Genomic DNA, 26,089 nt, shown 5'->3' on the forward strand with positions numbered 1-26,089 from the left:
TTTATGATCATGACTTATCACTTGTTGCTTGTATGTACCCTGAAAGCGTATGCACCGGAGACCAATTCCTTATGTGTCCAATCACACTTGGCTAATAAAGAATTCTATTCTATTTTATGAAGCAAAAGCGTTATAAGGATATAGTGATATATGTTAAAAACTACCCATGCCTCCGCATTCTGGAGCAGTTGCAGAAGTCCTACCTCCAAAACCAGCAAGGGGTTATCTGTTTATAAGGGATTGATGGTAATTCCACACCACTCCTCTTCCAACTCTATATCACATTGGTCTGGCTGTTGGATAAAAACAAAGTCTAATGTGTGGCTGTGGTTTGGGCCAGAGATAACTTGGATCATGGTTACCATGAACTCACCAGATGCCTTTCAGTTTTATTTATGCCACCCATCCTCACTACCCAAAGGGACCCATGAATAGCTGATTGAAGTCCCCAGAAGCTGGGGAATTAATCCCACTACCAATCTTGGCACAGATTCAAGCAGTTTAGGTAGAGAGGTTGCTATGCAGCCAGGAAACTCTAACATACAGTAAGTAACTGTTTGTTCTGATCCCATCAGCTCAAATTCAGAAACAAGGCCTCATATCCAGTACTTCTGGAATCTCCCCTTAGAATTGATTGCATAACACCTCCCCGACCATCATAGAATAGAATAGAATTTTATTGGCCAAGTGTGATTGGACACACAAGGAATTTGTCTTGGTGCATATGCTCATCCAGCCCATGTTAATGCCACACTGGAAAACTAGCTTGGGAAACCTCAAAGAGGGAAAGTACCCCCAGGCCCGGTCAAATTGCAGTGTTTGGGGGCTTTTTTTCTGAAGTTCTGTTGGGGGCTTTTTTTCTGAAGCTTTTTTTCTGATGCTTTTTTCAGCCTCTGAAACCTTCATTTGAGAACCTGGGCAGGGCTACATTCGGAGTATAAGACGCACCCAGATTTTCACCCTCTTTTTTGGGGGGAAAAGGTGCATCTTATACTCTGAAAAATACGGTAATTTAACAACCAGTTCTCTGCCTTAATAATTTCTTCCAACAACCAGTTCACCAAAGTGCTCAGAAAGTTAACAACTGGTTCTCCTGAAGTGGTGTGAACTGCCTGAATCCCACCACTGATTTGCCTGTCCATTATCCCCAGCCAATTTGAAAGCAGCTTTCAAAAACAGACTGAAAAACCATTTTTCTGAAATGTTAGAGGGGCTCCTGCTTGAGCAGTGGGTTGGACTAGAAGAACTCCAAGGTCCCTTCCAACTCTATTATTCTATTCTATTCTATTCTGTTCTGTTCTGTTCTGTTCTGTTCTGTTCTGTTCTGTTCTGTTCTGTTCTGTTCTGTTCTGTTCTATAGGTAGTCTTCAACTTATGACCAAAATTGAGCCCAAAATTTCTGTGAACTTTGCTCCATTTTATAATCTTTCTTGTCACGGTTGTTAAGTGAATCACTGCAGGTATTAAATTAGTAACACAACTGTTAAGTGGATCCAGCTTCCCCATTGATTTTGCTTGTCAGAAGGTCGCAAAGGGTGATCATATGACTCACGACACTGCAATCATCATGAGTCAGTTGCCAAGCATCTGAATTTGGATCACGTGACCATCAGGATGCTGCAGTGGTCATAAGTGTAAAAAATGGTCACAAGTCACTTTTTTCAGTGCCGCTGTAACTTCGAACAGTCACTACATGAAGTGTTGTAAGTCCAGGACATTCTATTCTATTCTATTCTATTCTATTCTATTCTATTCTATTCTATTCTATTCTATTCTATTCTATTCTATTCCATTCCTATCTTATTTTATATCTTGCCTTTCTTGTTTTTATAAATAACTCAACATACGAACATACCTAATATTTCTTCCTCCTCCTATTTTCCCCAAAAACAGCAGCCTTGTGAAGTAGGTGAGCTGAGGCAGAGTGGTTGGCCCCAGGTCACCCAATCAGCTTTCCTACTTAAGGTGGGACTGGAACTTGCAGTCTCCTGGTTTCTAGCCTGGTGCTTTTACCACTTGACCAAACCGGTAAAATGCTAGAATGGAGCAACCGAGCGAGGACGAGCTTGCCAAAAGGACAGCCTGAATCCTTGGTAACTGGGAACATCCTGGTCTTCAGGCAGTGACAGCCACTGATCAGGGTGAAGGAGTGGAATAGTTTGGACCAATTTGGTCATTTTAATTTGTCAAGGTGTGGGCGAAAACCCCAACCAAGCTGTGGCTTAGGTTGTACACGACTGACACAGGAGGTTTTCAAAAGTCTGTTGTCAGAAAAGCAACTCTGCTGCCTGTTGTTGTTTGCTTCTTTTCACTGACCTCTGCATCTATAAATAAAACTCATATGAAAAGGTTACTGTAAATCATCAGTGCTGACTCATTCGAAGGAAACTAAACCCTGTAACATTACCCTGGCAATTTGTCACCTTTTGAGGAAGCAAAGAGCTAACTACCGAAATGCAATCTCTTACTCTCAATCCTTTAGCTATTCTTACTTGATAATTTCTCTACCCTTTAACTGGAGCAGGAGTTAAAATCGAGTCCATCCAACCAAACCATTGTTTTTTTGTTCTTCTTTTCTTGTCCTCTTGTAATTCAATACTTTTGAAATTATCAGAGTCTACCTGGGAATGACAGAGTTTTACCAAAACATAGGAAGTCAGGACTGGGGGAAGAAATGCATTTCTTGTGATTTAAGGAGAAATATTTTATTTTATTTTATTTATTTATCACAACAGTATATATAAGCATAAGCATGAAATAACCATACGATGTATAAGCATATATATAAGCATAAGTATGTAATAACTATGCGAAATTGGATACAATCAAAGGGAATATTAGGACAGGAACGGTAGGCACGTTGATCCTCTTATGCAAGCCCCTTACAGACCTCTTAGGAATGGGGTGAGATCAACAGTAGATAGTCTTTGGTTAAAGCTTTGGGGATTTTGGGAAGAGACCACAGAGTCTGGTAGTGCATTCCAGGCATTAACAACTCTGTTACTGAAGTCAAATTTTCTGCAATCAAGATTGGAGCGGTTCACATTAAGCTTAAATCTATTGTGTGCTCGTGTATTGTTGTGACTGAAGCTGAGGTAGTCTTCAACAGGAAGGACATTGTAACAGATGATTCTATGAGTTAAACTCAGGTCATGTTGAAGGCGGTTGAGTTCTAAATTATTAAATATTATTATTTAATAATAATAATATTTAATTTAATTTATTTAATTTATTTAATTTAATTAATATTAAATTAAATAATTTATTTAAATTTAAATTATTAATTTAAATATTAAATTAAATATGTGGGAACCAAGGGAAGAACGTTACCTATTTGAAAAGAAATGGAAAAAACTTCAGTAGATAACTTGAGGAGTCACTAATACACACATAACACACCAGTGGTGGGTTTCTACCAGTTCGCCCTGGTTCGGGTGAACTGGTAGAAGCGGCGGCAGGAGGCTCCGCCCACCTGTCTGGACGTCATTATGGACACTCTGAGCATGTGCAAAAACACCCCATGAGTATGAAGCAAGCACGCGCACATGCTCCCAGTTCTGAACCGATAGCAAAGGTAAGTGAAAACCACTACTGACACACACACACATCATGATTTTAAATAAAGACAAGCCCAACCAATTAACCAGTCTGCAGTAGGAATTCCAGGAAGAACTTAATACTTCAAGAAAATATGGACTAAAGACTACCTACCATTTCTTAAGATTCCCATCTAAGGAATCAGGCGAGAGCGCCACTATATTTAAATATGTTTATACGTCCTCTTTGATTTTTATAATAAACAAATCAAGATAGCTTTGGGAAATATGTGGGAAACCGAATTTGTTTTCTGGATTTAAATGATTTGCAAGTGAAATTGGATAGGTCAATTACGAAAGGGCAAAGAACTATGTGCATTTGCATCCTGTTTAGCTAAGGCTGACTATGCATTTCAATGTATTGAAAAGGTTGCTTTTTAAAACCCTATATGTGAAAATTGTTATACAGGTAGTCCTTGACCTACGACCACAAGCGAGCCTGAATTTTCCATTGTTAAGAGAGTTTTGATCCATTTTACTATTTTTTTGGGTTACAATTGTTATATTGCAGTTGTTAAGAGAACCATGCAGTCATTAAGTGAATTAGGCTTCTCCCATTGACTTTGCTGGCTGGCAAGATTATAAATGGTGATCACATGACCCCGGGACAGTGCAACTGTCATAATGCCTGTTGCCAAGTGCCTGAATTTTTCTTTCGTGGTCATGGGGTTGCTGCAATGGTCACAAGTGTGAAAACCCATCACTTTTTTTCAATGCTGCTGTAACTTCAAATGGTCACTAAATGAATGTTTGTAAGTCGAGGACTGCCTGTACAAAATGTTATGATGCATGCTATAAGTGCTGAATTGCTAAAGGTTCTAAAACTCAAATGTTTGAGAATGAATATTCCCAGAACCTTAGGAGGAAGTTACTTAAGATCCTGATTTCTTTTTTATGGCCATTCTCTTCCTGCAATAACATGCCAGTAATAGGTTTTGTTGCTTTTTCACTTGTTTCTTCTTCTGCTGCTGCAATCCATCAATAACAGGAAGAATCAGATTAAGAAACCACTTTCCTGAGTTGACAGCAGGAACTATGCAAAACATGTGACCAGAGCTACATCAAATCTATAGATCTAGAACTGTAACTTGGGGCGAGATTATATTCACTAATCCTAATTCACCTTGAGAAGTAAAATTTTAAATTGGAGTTATGCTTACTAAAATGTATTAATGTATTCAAGGCTTAATGGATATTTTTGGCAATTAAGTAAACATGAATTCTGGGTGGTCAGAGTGATGCTTAAATTAAAGCAGGGGTCTCCAACCTTGATCCCTTTAAGACTCGTGGACTTCAACTCCCAGAGTCCCTCAGCCAGCAAAGCTGAGGAACTCTGGGAGTTGAAGTCTCAAGTCTTAAAGGGACCAAGGTTGGAGACCCCTGAATTAAAGTGCATGTATAGACCTTAAACTAAATAAGCATGCATAGAATGTTATCTCAGGATCATGTTTTCAGGATATTCAAATTTTTAAACTGTAGGCTGGAATTAGGAAGTGTAAGGATTGTGGTTGATAGTAAGTGAAAACTTACTCTCTCTACTGTGAAGGCTGAAATATTCTATGAAACCTCAAATGTGGAAGAGACCAAAACTCCGCATCTTTGGAGATTCTCAATCATCCGGGTCATGGTTGTCCCAAAAGTCCTTTTTCAGGAGGCAACTGGACTTCCTTGTTTTTCTTTGAAGACGTTTCACTTCTTATCCAAGAAGCTTCAGAGTTGAAGAAGTTTCTTGGATGAGAAGAGAAACTTCAAAGAAAAACAAGAAAGTCCAGTTTCCTCTAAAACCAGTGGTCCTGCAGGTTTTGATGGACTTCAGTTTCCATCTGCTTGGCCAGTATGACCTCTCACTGGGAATTAGTCATTATGAACTTGAATCAGATTCTTGCAGCAGGTCTGAGACAGACACTCGCTATCTTAGGAAGCTTCTAGCCTGTCAAGATTGACAAGAATGGTCTCATGTAGTAAGGACATATAAAACCAGTGAATCATTTAGAAAGGCCATGATTTTTACAGCAGGAAAAATCAGTAATTATTGATTGTACGTGCAGATAAAAAAACTTCCCTTAGGCACTGGGGCACAGAGGCTCGGGTGTGGGTGTGTCCCACAGACTGAGAATGACTTAGACTTAGAATAACTTTATTGTCACTTTGAATGTACACTAATCAGCATACATTAAAATGAAATTTTGTTGCACACAGTCCTCAAAGGGTCTCCACCTCTAATATACACTACATAAACATAACAAAATAAATAAATAAATACAAAATTATGCATATACCCCACATGTTATGATATAGAGAAACAACACAGTCTAATTCAGATGTATACATGTACACGGTGAGAGAAATTAATCTTGCGAGTTTGCCAGATGCATGGCATAGGGAACAAATGAGATTGTGTCAGGGACCTTTGTTCATGACCCAGAGTTGTTGTTTTTTTTGATAGATGGGTGTTAATAAATTACTCCTGCCAATTTTTCAAGAGTGGATTATATACATGGGAGTGTCCTAAAAGGCAGCTATTTTTTCCCTGTTGTGAAACACAGAACTTTTCTGAACAAAACTTTGTGAAACAGGCAATTCATAAATTTATAAGAGAGAATTGCTTTCTTTTATAATCCACCCAGTTGTTGTCTAATATATTAAGAGCAACTTTTTTTTTCATCTTGCTTTCGACCTAGAGATGTTCGGGCATTCGTTTTTATCACTTAAGGTACTAACCAACCAGTTTGTCTAAAATGACTTCTTCGACTAAGGTTAGTTTTCTAGGAGTATCTGATGCCAGACCATCGAAAAAGGACCTTTGAGTTACTTCCTTTTTTACATCAGACTAAAGAGAGCGATTGCTCAAGCAAACAGTACCAGGGTTTTCACCCCTCGGCCGGAAGAGAAGCCTTGTTAAAATTACCAATCAATTACACTCAGAATAGAGCTGGAAGGGACCTTGGAGGTCTTCTAGTCCAGCCCCCTGCTCAAGCAGGAATCCTGTATCATTTCAGATAAGTGACCGTCCAGTCTCTTCTTCAAAAAAAACAACAACAAACAAACCAAAAAAAACACAACAACCCACAGATCCACAACATTTCTTCCGCCCAAATTTGGTGCACTTCTACAAAACGTTGAAAAATCCTGATACAAAACTGCAGAGTCTGTAGACGTGTTTTATTAGAGGCTAAAGAGTATAAAAGATCGAGTTCAACAAGGCAGATCTCCCTACTCTCACCCGGGAATAATCAGCCTTTATTAAACTGAAAATGCAGAGAAGCCTACCCCCCGGGCAGGATGGAGGAATTCATTTGCTATTTTTTTTAAAGGTATGGCAGTTTTCTTTTTTTCCTCTATATTTATATATTTATATTTAATATATATATATATATATATATCACATATATATATCTTTTTCTTTGTTTTCATAGGTTTTCATGGGTATATGTATGCAGGTTTTGGTATGTTCGGGTCTTTTCCCGTGTAAGATTGGAAGTATATATAATTCCTTTTCTTTATATATATTTTATATTTTATTTATTTTATATATAAAATCCTCCGGGTTCCGCGCCTGCCCATTAAGCCAGCGCCTCTGACGATCCCAGCGATGTTTTTTCACGCCGGCCTCCGGTTAATGGTGTTTACACGACACGTGCCCGAAAGGCTCCGGCAAACAACATTCCAAAAGCGCCACCCAAATACTCACGTTTCGCCGACCCGCCTCCCTCCTGCCAAGCTGGGTGTTCGGCTGAGGCCAGGCGGGCCCTCTGATTGGCCGGAGGGATCACCTCAGTTCTCCTCCTCCTGGCGCTGTGTCACAATGCAACGGCCAAGCGCAGAGCAACTTCAAAAGCAAAGGGCCCTGCCGAGGGGGGGATCCCGACGGCCGAACGGGACCCGCCGAATTAAAATCAGGTAGCTCCTCTCCCTCCTTTCGCCTTGCCCATTCCTCTTTAGAGCCGTTCGCCTTTTGCAGAGCGTCCTCTGCGAATTAGGTGGGTGCGGGTTACAGCGAAACTGGCATAAACTCAGACCTAGGTGGGTGCAGCTTATACAGGGACAGGGTTTGTGCCTCTACATTGATTAGCCAGTATTCAGAAGGGTTGTGCAAAGAAAGAGCTCTAAAAAGGATATTTAAAAACAATTTTTTTTAAAGACCTGCGATGTTGTCCCAGGAAGCCTTGTTTTGGCGAAATGTGTTCTTCCAGCAGCATTTAAAACTAACAATTTCTTTTTTGCTGTTGCTAGGTATAGATAAAAAAGAGGAAGAAGAACCAAATAACATTACATTTTCATTCTGATTGAATAACATTCTGAAATATTACACGGATATGTCTGTAGATATATAAAATCTGAGCCTAGTACTCAAGGTTACCACCCTGTAGTTTAGAAATAATGGGTGTTCTTTTCTTCCCAGGCACAAAATTGCCTGGCATCTTGGAAAACCCGAAGCATTTTTGTCCTGATCACACTTGGCAGTTGTTATGCATGTGTTACAGTATGTATGAATTGTACAGAAGGGGCTAATTTGTGTGTGTGTAGGTGAGTGTGTGTGTGTGTTTATGCTGAAACAGGTATTTCTACTCCATCGCATTTGAATGTGCAGGGCTGATTTTGTGACTGTTTGAGACTGACCAGATTGTTCAAATCATTCACAATGGTGTATGGTGCCGCTTTGTGTAACTTAATTCAGTTCAACCAGTGGCAAAAGTTCTATTCATGGAGACATTCTTTCTCTTTTTCATCATTTGAGTGCATATTTCATCAAGTTACCTTGAAGATTTCCAGCCAGATACAGAAAAATCAATTTATGTATTCCAGAAAAAAGCGCCACAGGGCTGAAAGCTAAGGAGGAGTTAGATCTGGTTAATACTTGAGTGGGAGGCTGTCATTGGCCTGGGGACTTAATTGGGAAGCTGAAAAAAAATGCCAACAAGCTGTGATAAGTTCCACAGAGCTGCAAATCATAATAATAAGGATGTATTCTTGACATTTGTTTTATTAGTGGTTTATCCCTCCTCTATTTTTTGTCAGTTCCAGTGCTATGCATATCTAGTGCTCCCACTTCTTATTTTCCCCATAAGAACAATTTTGGGAGGTGGGCTGGACTGAGTGAGAGTGACCGGGTCAAAGGCATCTAGCCACCATTCATCCCTAAGGGAAGACTAGAACTAAAGTCTCTTTGTTTCTAGTCCAGCACTTTAGCTACTACGCATTCTTGAGTTGCTTGGAATTGAAATAAACTTGAAATAAACTTTACTTTTACTTGAAATAAACTTTACCAACCATACGAATGAATCCCCATCTTATTACCTCTGCGATTTTGGCCCCTCTTAATTTTGAATAAGACGACCACTTTCCAGGTTTTAACAGAACTCCAGTGACATACATTTGCACCCCCTTGTCTCAGCAGCCAATGACGTTTGTAACTTCCCTCGATCCATCTTTAGTGATTCGTGGCTCTGACCTACATCTGCAGAGCAGAGCAAATCGGAGAGGCAGGAATAGCTAAAGGAGACCCCACCATTAATCCTGTACCTCCCTTTGTAATCTCAGCTCGAGTCATTTTCCCTTAATTCCCCCCTTTGGCCTCCTGTCTGTTTTTGCTTAGCTCCCTCCTCCAGGGCGGGTCCCAAGCAGTGATGTGGGATGAATTGACATCCCTGCAGTAGCCTCTGTAGACACAGAAGCAAGCGCAGCGTTGGCCCTGAGCTACCGTGCCTCCTTTGCTATAGCCTGCTCTGCAGTCATTCATTGCTCTGGAGTAAGATAGCCGCGGGAGAGACAGCTGCTTTTTTGCTTCCCTGGGAAAAATTGCAGATGAGTTCTACCGTGGAGAAGAGAAATCACGCAAGGTACGAAATAGCTGGAAACCTGATTGGGCAGCAGGTCATAGTGGAGATGGAATGTCAAAGAAGTCAGAGATTGCTGAATTTTTCCCTCTCGGCTTAAGATGCTTACAGTGTTTATCTTAAGGCAGGAGTATAGCTTTGTTATGGCTTTTTGTGTTTAACCTGGATATGTGTTTCATATACTTTCTAGAAAAACACTGAGCCTCTGGGATCCCCTTTCTGTCCCTTGCTGCCACCATACGGATCCAAAGATAAGCTGTGTTTTAATGATAGCCGGTTACACAGAGAGGGTGGAGAATCGTATCTTTTTCCGGAATTCTCTAGTTGATTTAAGAAGCATATTGTGGGGAACATAGGCAGCAAAGGTTGTGATAGCTGGGCCTAGGTGGTAACAAAAGGAAAAGGTTTGCGGGCCTGTGGTGGAGTTATATGTACTCCTTTTTGTCTGTAAGAGCTGTTTTGAGATAAGAAGAAAGCACTTGACTGGTTTCTCAAGGTGACAAGAAATGATAGCTGTTCTGGATGCTTTATTTAGATGTTTTGGAGGGAGTTGAACTTTTCTTGGATCTTCTGCATCCGTGCATGTAGTATTTTTTGTTTGATTGCACAGTTGCTTAATGTGTGATGGGAAATGGTCCTTTGATACTGCTAGATGTATGTAGATTGTGTCAATAGCTCAATTGGTGACAGTGAGTTCTGTATCTCCCAATGACATATTTACATCAATTAACATTTTAAATAATGTTTCAATTGCCTAATACTCTCCTGTGGGGGAACCAGGCTTTATTGGCATGGAAGAGAAAGCACAATTAAAAACATTTTAGCCTCTACCTAAGGAATTGTTGTTCGCATTTTTGGTATACAGCCAGATAGAATGGGTGTGAGCTAAAACTGTTCCAGCAATTTCAACAGGGAAACATTAAATGTAGTAGAATTCTGCCTGTAAAATGTATAGCGTTTTTCAAAAGGTGTATTTTCTTTCATTGGAATAATCTCCTTTGTTTAGGGAAATTCTCAGGATAATTGAAATTGTATTAAAATACTATGTATTTCTCTAAATTCACCTTGATTATACGCCTGTGGTAGAATAAGTCATGCAATGTTATTTGAATTGAAGCCTCTACATTATGATATGTATGTGTGTTTTTTGCATTTTAAAGCCCTCATATGGTGTTCTTGATTTTACTGCGAGTTTCATATCTCTGCTCAGTCACAAAACACACTGGATATTGGTCTATAACTTTTGTAATAGTTTTGTTACTATTTGGATTAAAGGGGAAGTATTATATATGTTGCCCTTGAATGAAATATAGGATATAGCATAATCGAAATACATACCACTAGTTATTAGATTTAAGTATAAAGAGTTTTGTACTCAAAACTACATGGCATTCACACAGTTCATGTTTCTTTTATGATGGCAAGTAATTCCATTAAATTTAAGGTTAAAAAAAGCATGCATTCAGTTATTGCCTTAATATGAAAGCACATTTTGAACCTAAAATTCAGAGCTTTTTAAAATTCTGTGCAGTTGGGCCACACAAGCCTTCCCTCCAAGTGGGAAGTCAAACACAAGTCAAAGCCCGTAAGTGGTTTTGGGATTTCAAAATGGCTTGCTGGATGGGATTTTTTAGGAACTATAGTCTCCAAATACATAATTGGAGGGCATCTGATTGGAGATAGTTACAAAACATGTATTTGTCTAAAATACTACTACTACTAATAAAAATTACATCTCCCTATCCCAAGTTCTTGGGAAGGTGTTCATAAGTGAATAAAAATGTCAAATGTAGTCTAAATATCTGGCTGATTGATTGTGTGAACAGCATAATTCTAGATGAGATGTGATGAGATGCAGTCATTCACTCTCTCAATAGCTATGATTCAGTCATGGTTTACATTTGATTTCATCAACATCAGCGGAATGATTCAGGTCAAGCCTGAAACCTAGCCATCATTTTTGCAAAGTGCTTTCAGACCCAGAAGGTAAATTTATATTCTAAATGGAGATTCTCATAGCTAGTTCACTGGGTGGACTTTTAAAGCATTCCTGCAGACATTTTTATCAACAACAATGGGCTCTGTGTTGAATTTCCACTTTCAGTGCATTTGCAACACTTCTGGTTTTGGGACCCTTGATTTTTAAGCCTTCTTTGTGCAATTAAACAGGACAAAATATTTTTCCAAACCCATTAGAAGCAGTTAGGGGAATTTATAATGATAGCAGTCCCAAGTACGCCTGTACACATTAGCATTTGCTTTTCTTCCATAAAAAAAGATTAAGTATTTAACAAGGCTGTTCTGGTTTGGTAGGTTATGTTAGTTTAAAAAAGTGAGTCAATACAGAAGTGATCAAAACTTTTTGCTAACAGTACATTGGTGTAGCAGAAATGTTCAGTTATTCTCAAAGCTATTCTATGCCATAAACTCTGGGGATCCTTCGATTTTCTGCTGAGGGTTATCTTTAGACCATGCTGGAAAAACCTGACTTCCTTGGTGCTGAACTTTTAAAGCTGTATAACAGTGAAATGGCCCTTCTTCCCATGGATGAGTATACTGTAGAAACATATGGGTGCTTATTTATACTGATCAAAGATGTTAGAAAAGTGGATGTAGTAAAAGACAGAGCAAAGGACAAGGGCGTGAAGAGTTTCTTCTTGGTGGTTATTCCATGAGTTATGCTTTTTTTAAGACAAGGCTTATCTCCTTGTCCAGAGCTTGGTGGTCATGGTAGTTAAAAGGATATTGACTCAGCAATAAAAAGGGATGAATTCCTAGATGGTCAAAGCTAGAAACTAGACTGAAGACAACTAGTGCTCTACTTCCCCACACCCCAAATAGTATTTATTCTTATATAAGAATTAGGTTTGGGGCCCCCTCCCCCAAGAGTACAATAGCAATAGCAATAGCACTTAGACTTATATATTACTTCATAGTGCTTTTACAGTCCTCTCTACGTGGTTTACAAAGTCACATATTGCCCCCAACAATTAGGGTCCTCATTTTACCCACCTCGGAAGGATGGAAGGCTGAGTCAACCTTGAACCTCTGAGATTTGAACTGCTGAACTGCAGCTAGCAGTCAGATGAATTAGCCTGCAGTACTGCACTGTAACCAATGTGCTACCTTGGCTCTTTCCTGTGCCACAAAAGATAGAAATGAATGGCCTTTCTACTTATAATAATACAGGCAGTCCTTGACTTAATGACTACAAGTGAGGCCAAAACCTCTTGTTAAGTGAGACGTTTGTTAAGTGAATTTTACGACCTTTCTTGCCACAGTTGTTAAGTGAAATATTGCAGTTGATAAGTTATTAACCCAGTTGTTAAGTGAATCTGGCTTCCCCATTGACTTTGCTTGTCAGAAGGTTGCAAAAGGGGATCACATGACCTTGGGACACAGCAACAGTCATAAATATGAACGAGTTGCCAGGTGTCTGAATTTTGATCACATGATCATGAGGATGCTGCAAAAGGGATAACTTTGAAAAACGTCATAAGTCACATTTTTCCATGCCATTGTAACTTTGAACGGTCACTAAACAAACTGTTGTAAATTGAGGACAACCTGATCCTCTAATTCTGCGTAGGCATGTGCCTTGCATCCTTGGCTTTGAGAAAATTAATGGTTTACTTTTGCATAACTAAGGCTACGTTTTTGGACCTGAAAGAGGCAGGGTTGTTTTTATAGCTGTGTGAAGCTTCAGTTTGGGCATTCAAGTTGAAAACATTTTGATTAGATCTCTAATCCGCATGATTTTCATGCTTCTGTACATGTGCAGAAATGAGTTTTTCTAATTTGACTTTGAGAAAACAGGATTGAACAGAAGATCTAATAGTTTGCACCAAACTATTTTATTTTGAATTATTGAACTGGATTACTTTTCTGAATCAAGATTCTGATTCTAATAGGTTCAATGTTGATTTAATAATCCTAATTTGTGATTGTGGGCGAGAAGGTCAATAAACATTGCTGTTATTCCCTTAAGGAAGAATCAGGCTGATGTTTCTCCATTAAGCAGTTTCCCTGTTCATTCTTTAAAATTTAAAACAATGAGGTTAAAGGTTCCTCCCTCCCCCTCTTGTAAAACGAAAGAATCTAGATCACTTTTCAGTAGTAAAAAGTTTGGGATAATACTTTCGTGCCTCCTAATTTTTTTTCTTTTTACCCAGTTTGGCAGTTGATATACTAGAGTAGAAACTGGGAGGGTGCAAGTTCTAGTTGTCCCTTAGACACGGACTATTTTGGGTCTATTACTTTCTTTCAATTTAGTTCACATGCTCAGTTGTTGTTGAGAGGAAATTAAGGGGGAGCATTATGCATGATAGTTTGAGTTGTACAAAATAAAAGTAAGATATAAATCAAATTGAATAAATATACTTTGGGAATTTTATAAGATAAAGGAAAAAGAAAAGAAAAGAATACATGAACTTTTTCATACCCACTCATTGCTTTCCATTACATGGTATCTATTAAATTATAGTGCATTAGAACCAGAATTATAAACATGGTTTGCAAGTCTAGGTATGACAGTGAACAGTCATCTGTACCAGTAGATAAATATAGAGAGGAATTGTTTTTGGGCCTTTATAAACTGCAGTTTGCTGCCACATAATATATGAAAAGTAGGACATTTTTTGGGGCGGGGAGAAATGACCTTCAACGCACAACCGTAATTGAGTATGGAATTAGGATTGCAAACCATTGTGGTTGTAAATCGAGGCATTATGTTACCGGATTCAAAATTACAATTGTTCTTAAGATGGTTATTAGCAAGAGCAATAGCACTTAGACTTATATACCGCTTCACAGTGCTTTACAGCCTTCTCTAAGCAGTTTACAGAGTCAGCAAATTGCCCCCAACAATCTGGGTCCTCATTTTACTGTCTTCAGAAGGATGGAAGGCGTAGTCAACCTCGAGCCTGGTAAGCAAACACTGCAGTCATTAAGTGAATCCATTTTTCCAATGGGTCTTTTTTTTGTGTGTGTGTGTGTCAAAAACCAGAAGTAAACACTGGAAACCGGGAAAAATTGTAGGTCATGACTGTAGGATGCTGCAAAGGTCTGCAAAATGAGCCAGTTGCCCAAAATGTGATCACATGATCCTGGGCAGTATGTTGCTGTCATAATTCTGAAAACATGTTTAGGTAGCTCTGGAGATGTCAATTGTAATTTGGAATTGGCGTTAAGCAAACAGTCATTAAGCAACCAGTCATAAATCTAGCACTACCTAAATATATCTGTATGCATGCAGATCTTCAGCAGATTCAAATCTGTGCTGTTTTAGTTAAATGATTTGCTAAGCAGGATATTAAACAATAGGCTTCTGTATGAGACTAATATATGCTGCCATTTCTGTGAATAATACAATACAGTGGTTAGAAAAGAGTTTGATTTCTTTACTAAATGAGAATTAGCAGTTTTGCAAAGTAGATTCGTGCATTTTCTAACATAGTATCTGCCTGATTTCCTCTTGCACTTTTCAAAAGCAGCTTTACTTTTTATCCCACTGCAATTCTTTGAAATGAGTAGCATATTTTATTTAGTTGTATACTGTGGAAATCGATTTCTCAAAAGCTTGGTTACAATCTTCATTTTTGACAGCAAGGCCTTTTCTTTTGATGTCTTTTTAGTCTTGTTGTGCAATTTCATTTAAGAGGTTCTGTTTGTTTAGCTGTTAGTGCGTTTTATTTAGATTACGTTAGATTTGTAAATAAAAATATAAGCTAATTTGAAGGCAGTGGTTAGATTCAGGAACTTATCTTTGTAGATAAGTTTTGTAATCTTTTTCTAATTACCCTATGAGGTTTCTTCTTAAATGTGAGAAAGTGGGAAGCCATAAAAGAGAATTCTGAAAATGAAACTGAAATTGTATTCAGTTGGTTTTCAGTTTATTAAATTAGAAGAACTGTAGGAGTTCAATATAGTATCAAGAAGGCTCTCGCTTTTCATATTGTACTCAAATATTGAAGACAAAGTCATGCTTGTGGTCTATTTGACACATTTTAATATTGATACCCACTAGAGATACCCACTTTTCTAATAACCTGTTTTCAACTCTGTAAGTTGAATTATTCAGTTGAGGATTCTTTAAATCATTGTTTTGAAAATAATTATCTAGCTTGTGACCAAAATGAAATGCTGTCCTCTCTTCTGCACATCTTTTCTCTGCTTAATAGCTTTATGGTTTGTCATTGGTTGGCAAAGAAAAGCCTATGGGAAAATGCCATTTCATAGGTTGTATAGCACTTCCTAATCAATAATGCAAGCAGTATTGATTTTGTGGAAAGAAAACTGAGAAAGGAAATCAAAGGTGGGCCCAGATGACCACTCTTGCTTCTGCCCACAAGGCTAAATCTGTGCCAGGTTTCCCTAAGGTGGATTTATTAGGACATCCTAGCCATACCATGAAAAGTGGAGGAATACAGGAGATGATATGCCAAGATGTTTATCTATTTATAATTTCAGTGTCCAACCCTGCCCATTTGAGAATTAATCTATTGTAGAATACCTCCTCCTCTCCTTTCTGGTTCCTGTGTGGGCATCATTTGTTATATGGGATTAGTCATGTTGAAAATGCTGTAATCTCTTTAATCAGTTGCCAGTGAGACGGGGATACAGGTAGTCCTCAACTTACAACTATTTGTTTGGCAACTCTTCGAAATTACAGTGACACTGAAAAATAATGATTTACGATTGTCGTTGTCCTTGCCTTACAATCATTGCAGCGTCCCCACAGTTACATGGTCAAGATTCAGATGCATGCCAACCAGTATTGATAGTGTCTCCGGGTCATGTGATTGTCATTTGACAACCTTCCCAGCTGGCTTCCGACAAGCAAAGTCAGTGGAGGATTCATGTAATGACCACACGATTCACTTAAAAACTGCAATGATTTGCTCAATAACTATGGCAAAAAGGTTGTTAAGACCTTTATTTAGCAACAGAAATTCTGGTCTCAATTGTAGTTATAAGACAAGACAAGACAATGTACCATATAATTAGCTTTCTTTTCCCTTCAACACTCTCAGGTAGTGTCTTATACTAGGTGGACATGAAGGTATCTTAGAGTTATCGGAAAGGGTTCCCTAATCATTCTAGTCAACTTTTGTACTTGAATCTGAGGAAGGGAAAGTGCCATCTTGTTAGTCCTTCAGGTGGCAACATTTTACCTGAGGGACAATATTTTGCAAGTATTTTGGAAGTCTACTTTTAGTGCTGCTTCAGGATACTTTTGTAGGCTATGATAGAAACATAGGAGCTCTTCAGTAGGTTTTTAGAATGCTTCTATGTTCTTTCAGCCTATTTCCTGGTTCTTAGTATTGTAGAAGGCTTGGCTGTGAGACGCTTGACACTGGCTTGGCAGGATGTTTTCTGCTGCATTCTGGCTGGGGGGTGGTTGTGGTGGTGGCAGTGGCAGAAGAGGTCATGCCGAAGAGGAGAAGTGGAAATAACTAAAGATAGCTTTGTGGCTGAAGAGAGCCTTTCCATTGTTTGTCTTTTTCCCCTCTGGCCCTCCCTGTCTGTTTTGAATGATAGGAAAGAAATCTCCTTTCTTGTCCTGGAGGGCTTTTCCAGTTGACCTCTGTTATTGTTACCCGTTGTGCTGACAGCTCTGTAGTTTTGGAATCCAGTTTATACTTGTTTTTTTGTTTGCAGCAGCTGGATCCCCATTCACATGCAGATATATGGTACGAATGGAAGAAAAAGCAGCTTTCAGCCCAAGAATTTGTGCAACACAGGAGAATCAAACTTGCACATCATTTTGATCAAAACCTACCCTTGGTTTTTTTCTCCCAGGCATTCCTGATTAACAATCTGATGAGGAAGTTAACAGACAAATTTTGAATTATTGCTGTTATTATTCAGTTTAAACAACTAGTGCTTCTTCTGATCGACTGTAGATTACTCAGGCGTCAGTCAATAGCTCCTGATTTACCCTCTGCCCTTCCTTCTTCTAATCCTTTTTATAAGATAGTCACAACTCCTTCTGTTCCTTTTCTGTAATCCCATCATCACTGATTTTGGTTGTTGTGAGAATTAGTTTTCACACAGTCGTACATAAACGCAAAAGAACAGGCCGCTACCAAAACAAGGAGCAAGGAGCAAGTGCATCTTCTGCCAACAAAAAAGATAATTGCTTTTAGATTTGTGTGTAGAGCAGGCAGGAGCAAGCAGTACAAGAAACTGAACATCGGCTATTGTATAAACAGGGCTTGCAGTCACTGGAATTCTTTCATCCATGGTTTCATAGTTTGGCTACCACAAGCCAACTTACCTGAGTCTTCATGTCCTGCAAAATATATTCTTGGCGGAATTTTGCCTTGCTAGATGAGAGAGTCCCGTGAGTTGTTTTCAGCATGGGGATCTACTCACAGCACAGTACTGTACATGCTGGCTGGGGAATTCTGGGAGTTGAAGTCCATATATCTTAAAGTTGCCACACTGATTTAAAGAGAAGACTTTCAAGCACTTTTATAAACTGTAGCAACTATCCCAGTTGTTATGTCAGGCCAAGGGATCATTATACTGTATTTGTGTGTCACTGTTCCTTCAGAAAGGAATCAAAAGCAGCATTGATAAATATATTATCCCACTCTCAATGTTACTATGTTAGACTGAGAAATATGGCTGCTCATGCCCATCCAAAAATTCAGTAGAACTTTGAATTCAAGTTTAATATTTACAACACATTGATTTAAAGGCCTAACTAAACATTTTGTTCATTACAAGTAGGATAAACTCAGGACACCAAAGGATAAAGAAATGTTTTCAGCCCGAAGAACACCAACTGGCAGTGCTGATGACATGAGATCACTGAAGCAGGGCTTTCTGGCTTGGAAGAATTTTAAGGGGCAAATAACCAATTTTGCCTCTTAATGCCTTATGAGAAAAATGAGTTCAGTTGTCAGCCTTAAGAAACCACTTTTGCCATTTAAATGATCTTCCATATCCCCAAGAGTTATCAAAGAGTATTGTGGGGCCTGGTGATGGAATCTGGAGGGATCTATTGGTCTATGACCTTCCCAGTCTAAGCTTTTCTAGATTGCTCTTTTGCTTATTCTCTGGGGGATTCTGTCTACCTCTGAGACTCAGGGGTGTTATTTCCTGCTGCTTAAAACAGCACTGAAAAAAAGTGGTAGGCATTTAATCTGCTCATTTTATTCCTGCCTTTTCATCTTTGAAGATATTCTCATCTTCCTTCTTACCTGGGGACATGTTCCATGTAGTTGGCCAGACTCCTCTAAAGCCATATAGGAATTTGTAATACTGTTAATATGCAATGTTTAATAGCAAGCAAAATGCTTTCAGTTGAGTAGTAGGATGGTTTTATAGGTTAGTTATCACACATTTCAGAATGTATAATTATATTTCTTATCAGCATATTATCTGGGGCTTCCTCCATTGTTACGGCTATTTCAGTGATTCAGTGCCTTCGTTTGCAATGGGCGTAAATCAAATGAATAAATAAGCTCATCATTGCATGAACCGGAGAATGAAATCAGAGATAAATGCAGGTGCTTGGATCCAAGAGTGAGGGGTTAAGTTTTATTATTGTAGTGTCCTTCTTCTTTTCCCCTCATTTTCTTCTGGAAGGCCAGGTCATATCCTTTATTTGATTAAATCTGGCCTGAAGAAATGTGGTAAATTCTACTGAAGACTGATTTTTTTTTTTAATGCAAAGAATTATTTGCTCTTCTGCTCTTCTGCAGAATTGCTTTGGCTTTGCAAGTGTTTTCTGCAGCTGTTGTAAAGATGCAAATCAGCAATCATCTAATGATAATTTTCTTCGGTTTTTCATCTCCAGGCACAAACCATGAATTACGTTGGACAGTTAGCAGGGCAAGTCTTTGTGACAGTGAAGGAGCTCTATAAAGGATTAAATCCGGCCACATTGTCTGGATGCATTGATATCATTGTAATCCGCCAGCCTAATGGAAACCTCCAATGTTCACCTTTTCATGTACGCTTTGGAAAGATGGGAGTTCTACGTTCTAAGGAAAAAGTGGTAAGGAACAAAAAACTTCAGCTTGATTTGCATTTGTCAGATTACTCTTTGTCCAGAATATTGCAAAAGGAAGGGTTTGCATTTGTTAAATTGATAAGATGTTGAATGTCAGCCCACAGATGGGCATAAGGATTGGAACAGTTGAAACCTTTTCTTTCTACCCAAAGGCGCTTTTTTAAAAAGGCAACTGGACTTGTTCCTTGAAGATGTTTTGCTTCTCATCCAAGAAATTTCTTGGATGAGAAATGAACCGTCTTCAAGGAAAAAACGAAGTCCAGTTGCTTTTTAAAAAAGCACCTTTGGGACAACCATGACCTGAATGGCTGAAACTCTCAGTAGACTTTCTACCATTTTCCCTGAAAAACTCCCACTCTCCTATTCCATCTGCTTCCCAAAGGAAATAGCTGCAGCCATACATAGCAACTTCTCACCCCAGCCTATGGCAGTCTGGAGGAGAACTCAGGTGTGTGTCTGACAGCCATTTAATCTTTTTTTAAAAATGTAGTTGATCCTACACCTATAATACTTGTAGGAAATCAAATGACAATGAGTCCAAATAAAGAGACACTGCCTGGGAATTTCTTAAAAAAAAGTCATCATTTTCAGCAAGTGACAGAACTATGTGAGTTATAACTGTTGTGAGTCAGACTGATTGTATAGTCAGGAATTATTTGTTGCGCATAAGGGCTTTCATCACCAATCTAGCAATGAAAGCTTTTTTAGTTACTCACCTCAGCCTAGCCCTTGATTAATGACTGCTTTAAACTCTTTTATGAACTTTATATAATGTGGTTTTAACCACATACTCCAGAACTTGTATTGAAACAAGTGAGATTTAAAATATCTTAAATCAGATGTCACCTGAGGTAATAAATAGTTCTTAATTTTTGCTAGATTATGGTCTTTACTCCTAATGTTACTTGGTGCAGTATAATGACTAATAACATCTGGGAAATTCTGGATTCAGACATTATTATCTATGAGTCCTTCACAGAACTTAAGGCAGCCTCAGTTTTTCTCATTTTTAAAGGCATAACCAGTCTTAATAGAAATTGCTGATGTAATATGAAATGCTTTGACCACTTGGACCCTGTTGCTGTAAAATGGGGAAAAAGTTCTTTCACTTAAGGAATGAACATGTTATATTTTCTTGAGGGTATTTTTTTGTAAACTATATCTTTTGTATTCTGTCTCTCTCAAGGTTGACATAGAAATTAATGGAGAATCTGTGGATTTGCACATGAAATTAGGAGACAATGGAGAAGCATTTTTTGTAGAGGAAACAGATGACAAAGAGGTGAGACCAATCCGCTATGCGTATTTTGTTCGTCATAATGTGCAAAGGAATGTAGAAATCAATAACAAAACAAAGGATTGATGTTTGTTTTAAGAAATCAGTTTTAGTAGGATTATCTACTATATTAAGCTTTTTTTCTCATCACATTTTATTTGTCATGTTGAACTAGATTTATGTCTAAAATAGCCACTAGTTCACACGATCACATTCTTCCAATTATTTCAAAGAACTATGTCAAGTAGTAGCTAGACATTATGGAAGAAAATGAGGGCTTTTAACCATTTTCTCTAGTTACGGATAAGCCATTAGCAGAGAAAAACTAGCATAGAATATAATGTATGCATACATATGATGAATACATTAAATCATTAGTTTTTACTGAGTTTGCAAAGTGGTTAGCCTTTATAATCAAGGATTATTAGGGCTCACTTCCTGGCCAGCCACAGCTCTTAAATTTGAGATGTTTTCTTCACTTGAACATTTTGCTGAGTTTGCAGACTCCAGAAGAGTCTGTCAAGAGGATTTTTGGAAAGGATGGATACGTGTGCATATGCCTGTATTCATAATATTTAGGTGTGTGTTTATATTCACATACACATATTCTGCTGACCTTGAAAGATTCACCGGTGCAGAACAGATTTGGAGCATGTAGATTCACTATTGTTACATTTGAGTTGACAGATACCAGGTATCAACAGGCCTCTGTTTCCTTTCTTTAAGGAAGCAATTCCATACCACTTGGCTACGTCCCCCATTTTGTCCGAGGGATCTTCTCTCATGGAAATACAGCTGAAGAGAAATTCTGTGGATAGGTTAAGGAGCATGGACACTGCTGGTCCTTCACAGTTACCAGTCCCTACTTCTCTTTCTGCTACTGAATCCATTACTGCGAGTTGTTCTGTCAAGAAAAGGAGGAAGAGGAGAAGGAAATCCGCCCATAAAATAGACACTTCAAAAAGAGACGAAAATGCCGATACTACTGAGGATGAAAACATGTTCCCGATAGAAATGAGTTCGGATGAAGAAAATGAGCTGCTAGATACTACTTCCAGGTATTTATCGAGAGGGTCTAATTTATTCAGAGTGTTACTTTTTAATTTCAAGTCAAACAATAGTTTAACGGTTATATGCTTTAAATAGATTTTTTCCCCCTGCTTCTTTTGTAGTACAAGAACTATAGAATATCCATCGATCGTAGTTTTTAATTTGATTAAAGTTACAGGGTTACAGTGTTACGGTTACCTTGTGAAGTTTAGTTTAAAAGTAAAAGGTTATGTTTAAATGCAAGCTGTCATTTATGTTGTATTGTTTTCTTAAATGGCTTGTACATGAATTTGCAGCATAGCTTCCAAACAATTTGTTGCTGTGATTTTTGTAATTAAATCAGCTTTCCTCATAGATAGGTTATGCCTCTGAACTGCCTCATAGCTGTCCTTACTTTATATAAAGCAATCACGAAAAAAATAAAGACAGGGGGGCAGAGGTCGTCCTCGAGGTGCCTCACTTGTGGGGTACCGCAGGGGTCGATTCTCTCGCCTACCCTGTTCAACATCTACATGAAGCCGCTGGGTGAGGTCATCAGTGGTTTCGGGGTGAGTTATCATCTGTACGCTGATGATACTCAGCTGTACTTTTCCACCCCGGACCACCCCAACGAAGCGGTCAAAGTGCTGTCCCGGTGCCTGGAAGCCGTACGGGTCTGGATGGGGAGAAACAGACTCAAGCTCAATCCCTCCAAGACGGAGTGGCTGTGGATGCCGGCACCCCGGTACAGTCAGCTGCACCCGCAGCTGACTGTTGGGGGCGAGTTAGTGGCCCCAAAGGAGGTGGTTCGCAACTTGGCCATCCTTCTGGATGGTCGGCTGTCCTTTGATGAACATCTGGCGGCCGTCACCAGGAGGGCCTTTTACCAAGTTCGCTTGGTTCGCCAGTTGCGTCCCTTCCTTGACCGGGATGCCTTATGCACGGTCACTCACGCTCTGGTTACGTCTCGGCTGGATTATTGCAATGCTCTCTACATGGGCTGCCCTTGAGGTGCACCCGGAGGCTGCAGTTAGTCCAGAATGCAGCTGCGCTGAGTGGTAACGGGAGCCGCTCGTGGCTCCCATGTAACACCACTGCTCCGTAGTCTGCACTGGCTTCCTGTAGTCTTCGGTGCGCTTCAAGATTCTGGTTACCACCTTTAAAGCGCCCATGGCTTAGGACCCGGTACTTACGAGACCGCCTGCTGCTACCTTATGCCTCCCACCGACCAGACGCTCACAGAGAGGGCCTTCTCAGGGTGCCGTCCGCCAAACAATGTCGGCTGGCGGCCCCAGGAGTAGGGCCTTCTGTGGGAGCACCAACACTCTGGAACGAACTCCCCTGGCTTACGCCAAGTGCCTGATCTTCGGACCTTTCGTCGTGAGCTTAAAACATATTTATTCATTCAAGCAGGACTGGCATAAATAGCTGTTTTAAATTGGGGTTTTAATAATATTTTAAATTTTTAAATGTTTTAATAATCGGCCACATAGTAATAGTTCATTTTAAATTCTTTTAATTGTATATATTCTGTGTTTTATTTTGGCTGTACACCGCCCTGAGTCCTTCGGGAGAAGGGCGGTATAGAAATTTAATAAAATAAAAATAAATAAAATAAATAAATAAAAGAGAATTATGCACAAATATATTTCATCCATCCATATAGGCATCTTTTTGAAAAATTAGCTGGAAGTTTTAAAACACTCCAAAACACTCATTCAACTTCTGTGGCTCTGTTTTCTGACATTTGTGTTTTGTAACAATGAAGGGAACTAATATTTGCAAAAAGGTCTTGAGTAAAGGGATTCATGAGATCAGATAAAGCTGATGAATGTGTAAAAATATTGGCCCTAGAGAACAGTGGGTGACTATATGTATATAAAATGCAAATTTGCATACAGATGTGAATAGGCAAAATATAGTTGCTTGATCCATGTTTCTTCAGAATCAATCTCTCCCTCCCTCTCTCTCTCTCTCTCTCCACACACACCCACACCCACACCCACACACAAACAGGCATATAGATGTGAATAAAGAGAACATTTATTTTACACTGCCCAGAAAAGAAAGGCAAAGGCACAAAATTCTATTTTTAAAAAAATGCATGCATGTATGATCAAAATGTCTTCCCCACCTCCCCAGCTAATTGTGTTGTGTTGTGTATCTGTAATTTTGAAGCATTATACTGTTGTACTCTTTCAAACTAAGTTATTGTATCCTCATTAACTAAAAACAAGATACCCTCCTCCAGCAAATAAGATAATAACACCATCTGTTTCCTCCATTGAATTTGTAATGAACAATTACTAGAACATTTTAAAGAGTCCATCTGGAGAGAACTTCAGATATGATATATGGTATGATACGATATGTTGTAACGTAATAATAGGTTTTACCAAGAATTCCTAACTCAGGTGGTTACGGAAAATTTAGAATACACATTTTTCCAAGAAAATAGAATCCATTTTTTTTATAAATTTGCACATGTTGTGAAAGTATCTAGAATCTTTAACAATAGCATCCATGGATTTAAAATGTATTAATTTTTTCATGTTTTTGTTGTACCACTAATACCGCATGCAGTGCTAGGTATGGGCATTTAAAACAAACCCCTTCTTTTTCTGTGTATTTTTGTGTTCAGAACATCTATCCCTGATTTGTCCAGGGATGAAGACATCGGGGTGGTTTCTTCTATAAATGTGCTTGCTCATCCCCACTCAGATGGAGAATGGACACCCAGACAGAGGTACAGTGCATGCTACCAGGATAAATCAAATAATCTCCATGATGAACCCTTTTCATGCATTCTTCCTTTTCAGACCTACTCAGCAATTAAAGGAAGGACAAGACTTTTCATGCTTCTGGCCTTAGTGCTATGAGTATCTCTCTCTGGTTTCAACTCCATTTCGACCATTTAAACTCCAGTTCAACACTTCCAGTTTCAGTCACACATTCAGGGCTCAGCTATATGTTACACGCGAATGTGTGTAAGCAAATTTCTTTCGCTTCAAAGCTGTGGGAAGACGAATTGTTTGGAGCAGAGCTGAGAAGGATTAGTTTTGTCCTTCTAATAGAATGTAGATTTTCTATACATTTCGTATATAAAAGGAATGGTTTTATCTCTTATCTTGTTAGGCTTAATCTCAAAAAGCTGTTGGCCTTAAGTATCCATTTTTAGTTTTCATGTTCTTTTCGTTGGTATAAACACATGCAAAGCCTTTATGTCTCCTTAGGATTGAGTGCTGCTTTATTTGAGATGATTATGTTACCACAAAGCATAATGGCGCCTATGCTGTTTGCAGCTCCTTGTTAAGCATTTGTGTAGAGTGGTTTAGCGATTTCTTGAACTCTATTCTGCCTTCCTGTGCCTTGCTTAGAGCAGTTCTGGATCTTGTCATTTAGAAACGCCCTTTTGTTTAAGCCAGTTTGGCTGTTTTCCAAGAGGCAGGTGACAGCCTCAGCAACAAGGGTTGATTTGAAACATATTGCAGGATAATGTGGCCTAATCTTTCTCTTTTTTTTCTCCCCTCCTGCTATATTATACTATCCAGTAAACCTAGAACTTGCATAGGGAAGTTCTCTCATCTCACTGTTCCAGCAGAGGGAAGCTTATCTAGTTCTTGTCCTGACCGGACCTCTCACTGTCCTGCTGCAGACAGGTAGAGCAGCCAATTGCATTTTGGGATTGGTGACTAACCTTTTAATACTGTTAACGGTATACAAGATTGGCGGATCTTTTCAAACTGATATTGTTTACTAACTCATGGCAGGAAACTGGGAAGTTGTTCATAAAGTTTTTGTCTGGGATTTTTAAGTCATAATATTAATTGTACAAAAGTATAAATCTCCCATCAAACAGTGTCTGTCTGTCTGTCTGTCTGTTTGTCTTATCTTTCATCTGTCTATCTGTCTGTCTGTCTGTGTATCTCCCTACCTACCTAGTGTGTTTCCCTGAAAATAAGACCTGTCTTATATTTTTTTGAACCCTGAAATAAAAGCTTGGTCTTATTGCCATGCGCTCAAAAGCTCAATTGGGCTTATTATCAGGGGATGTCTTATTTTTGGGAAACAGATTATCTAAACTTCAGGTTCCTGATTGCTACTCCAGCCCTCTGTACTAGCAGAGAAGAGGGTAGTTTTTGATAGCAAGTCAGAAGATTTCCTCAGTGTTGCACAATCAATTTGATATTGCCTTTTTCTAATCGTACTATATTTTATTATAGTATATGTCTCCAATCATACTTGCCGACATGGGGATTTGGGTGTGGAAATGAAACTTTTCTGGTTCTGAGGGAAATTTTCTGGTTTTCTTTTTCATTCCTTCAGT

General features: G+C 38.9%; 1 protein-coding gene across 7 annotated transcripts in view; it reads left to right on the forward strand.

The window, feature by feature from the left end:
• The window catches only part of LPIN1 (lipin 1), a 141,233-nt gene that overhangs the window by 69,920 nt on the left and 45,224 nt on the right, over positions 1–26,089 (forward strand). For 3 of the 7 annotated variants that reach the window (XR_009154643.1, XM_058178647.1, XM_058178622.1), the window contains exons 3-7: positions 19,242–19,442; positions 20,644–20,739; positions 21,460–21,791; positions 24,404–24,508; positions 25,314–25,421. Coding sequence is in view for 3 of the 7 variants with exons in the window: in XM_058178647.1 (XP_058034630.1) it covers positions 19,242–19,442; positions 20,644–20,739; positions 21,460–21,791; positions 24,404–24,508; positions 25,314–25,421 (842 nt within the window). In the remaining 4 variants the exon portion in view is untranslated. Of the gene's footprint in view, positions 1–7,407; positions 7,497–9,241; positions 9,437–19,241; positions 19,443–20,643; positions 20,740–21,459; positions 21,792–24,403; positions 24,509–25,313; positions 25,422–26,089 lie in introns of those variants that run through there. The other 4 variants (XR_009154644.1, XM_058178640.1, XR_009154647.1 and 1 more) reach the window with 3 other exon arrangements.

The sequence above is a fragment of the Ahaetulla prasina genome, chromosome 1, assembly GCF_028640845.1.
Source record: "Ahaetulla prasina isolate Xishuangbanna chromosome 1, ASM2864084v1, whole genome shotgun sequence".
Taxonomy (NCBI): domain Eukaryota; kingdom Metazoa; phylum Chordata; class Lepidosauria; order Squamata; family Colubridae; genus Ahaetulla; species Ahaetulla prasina.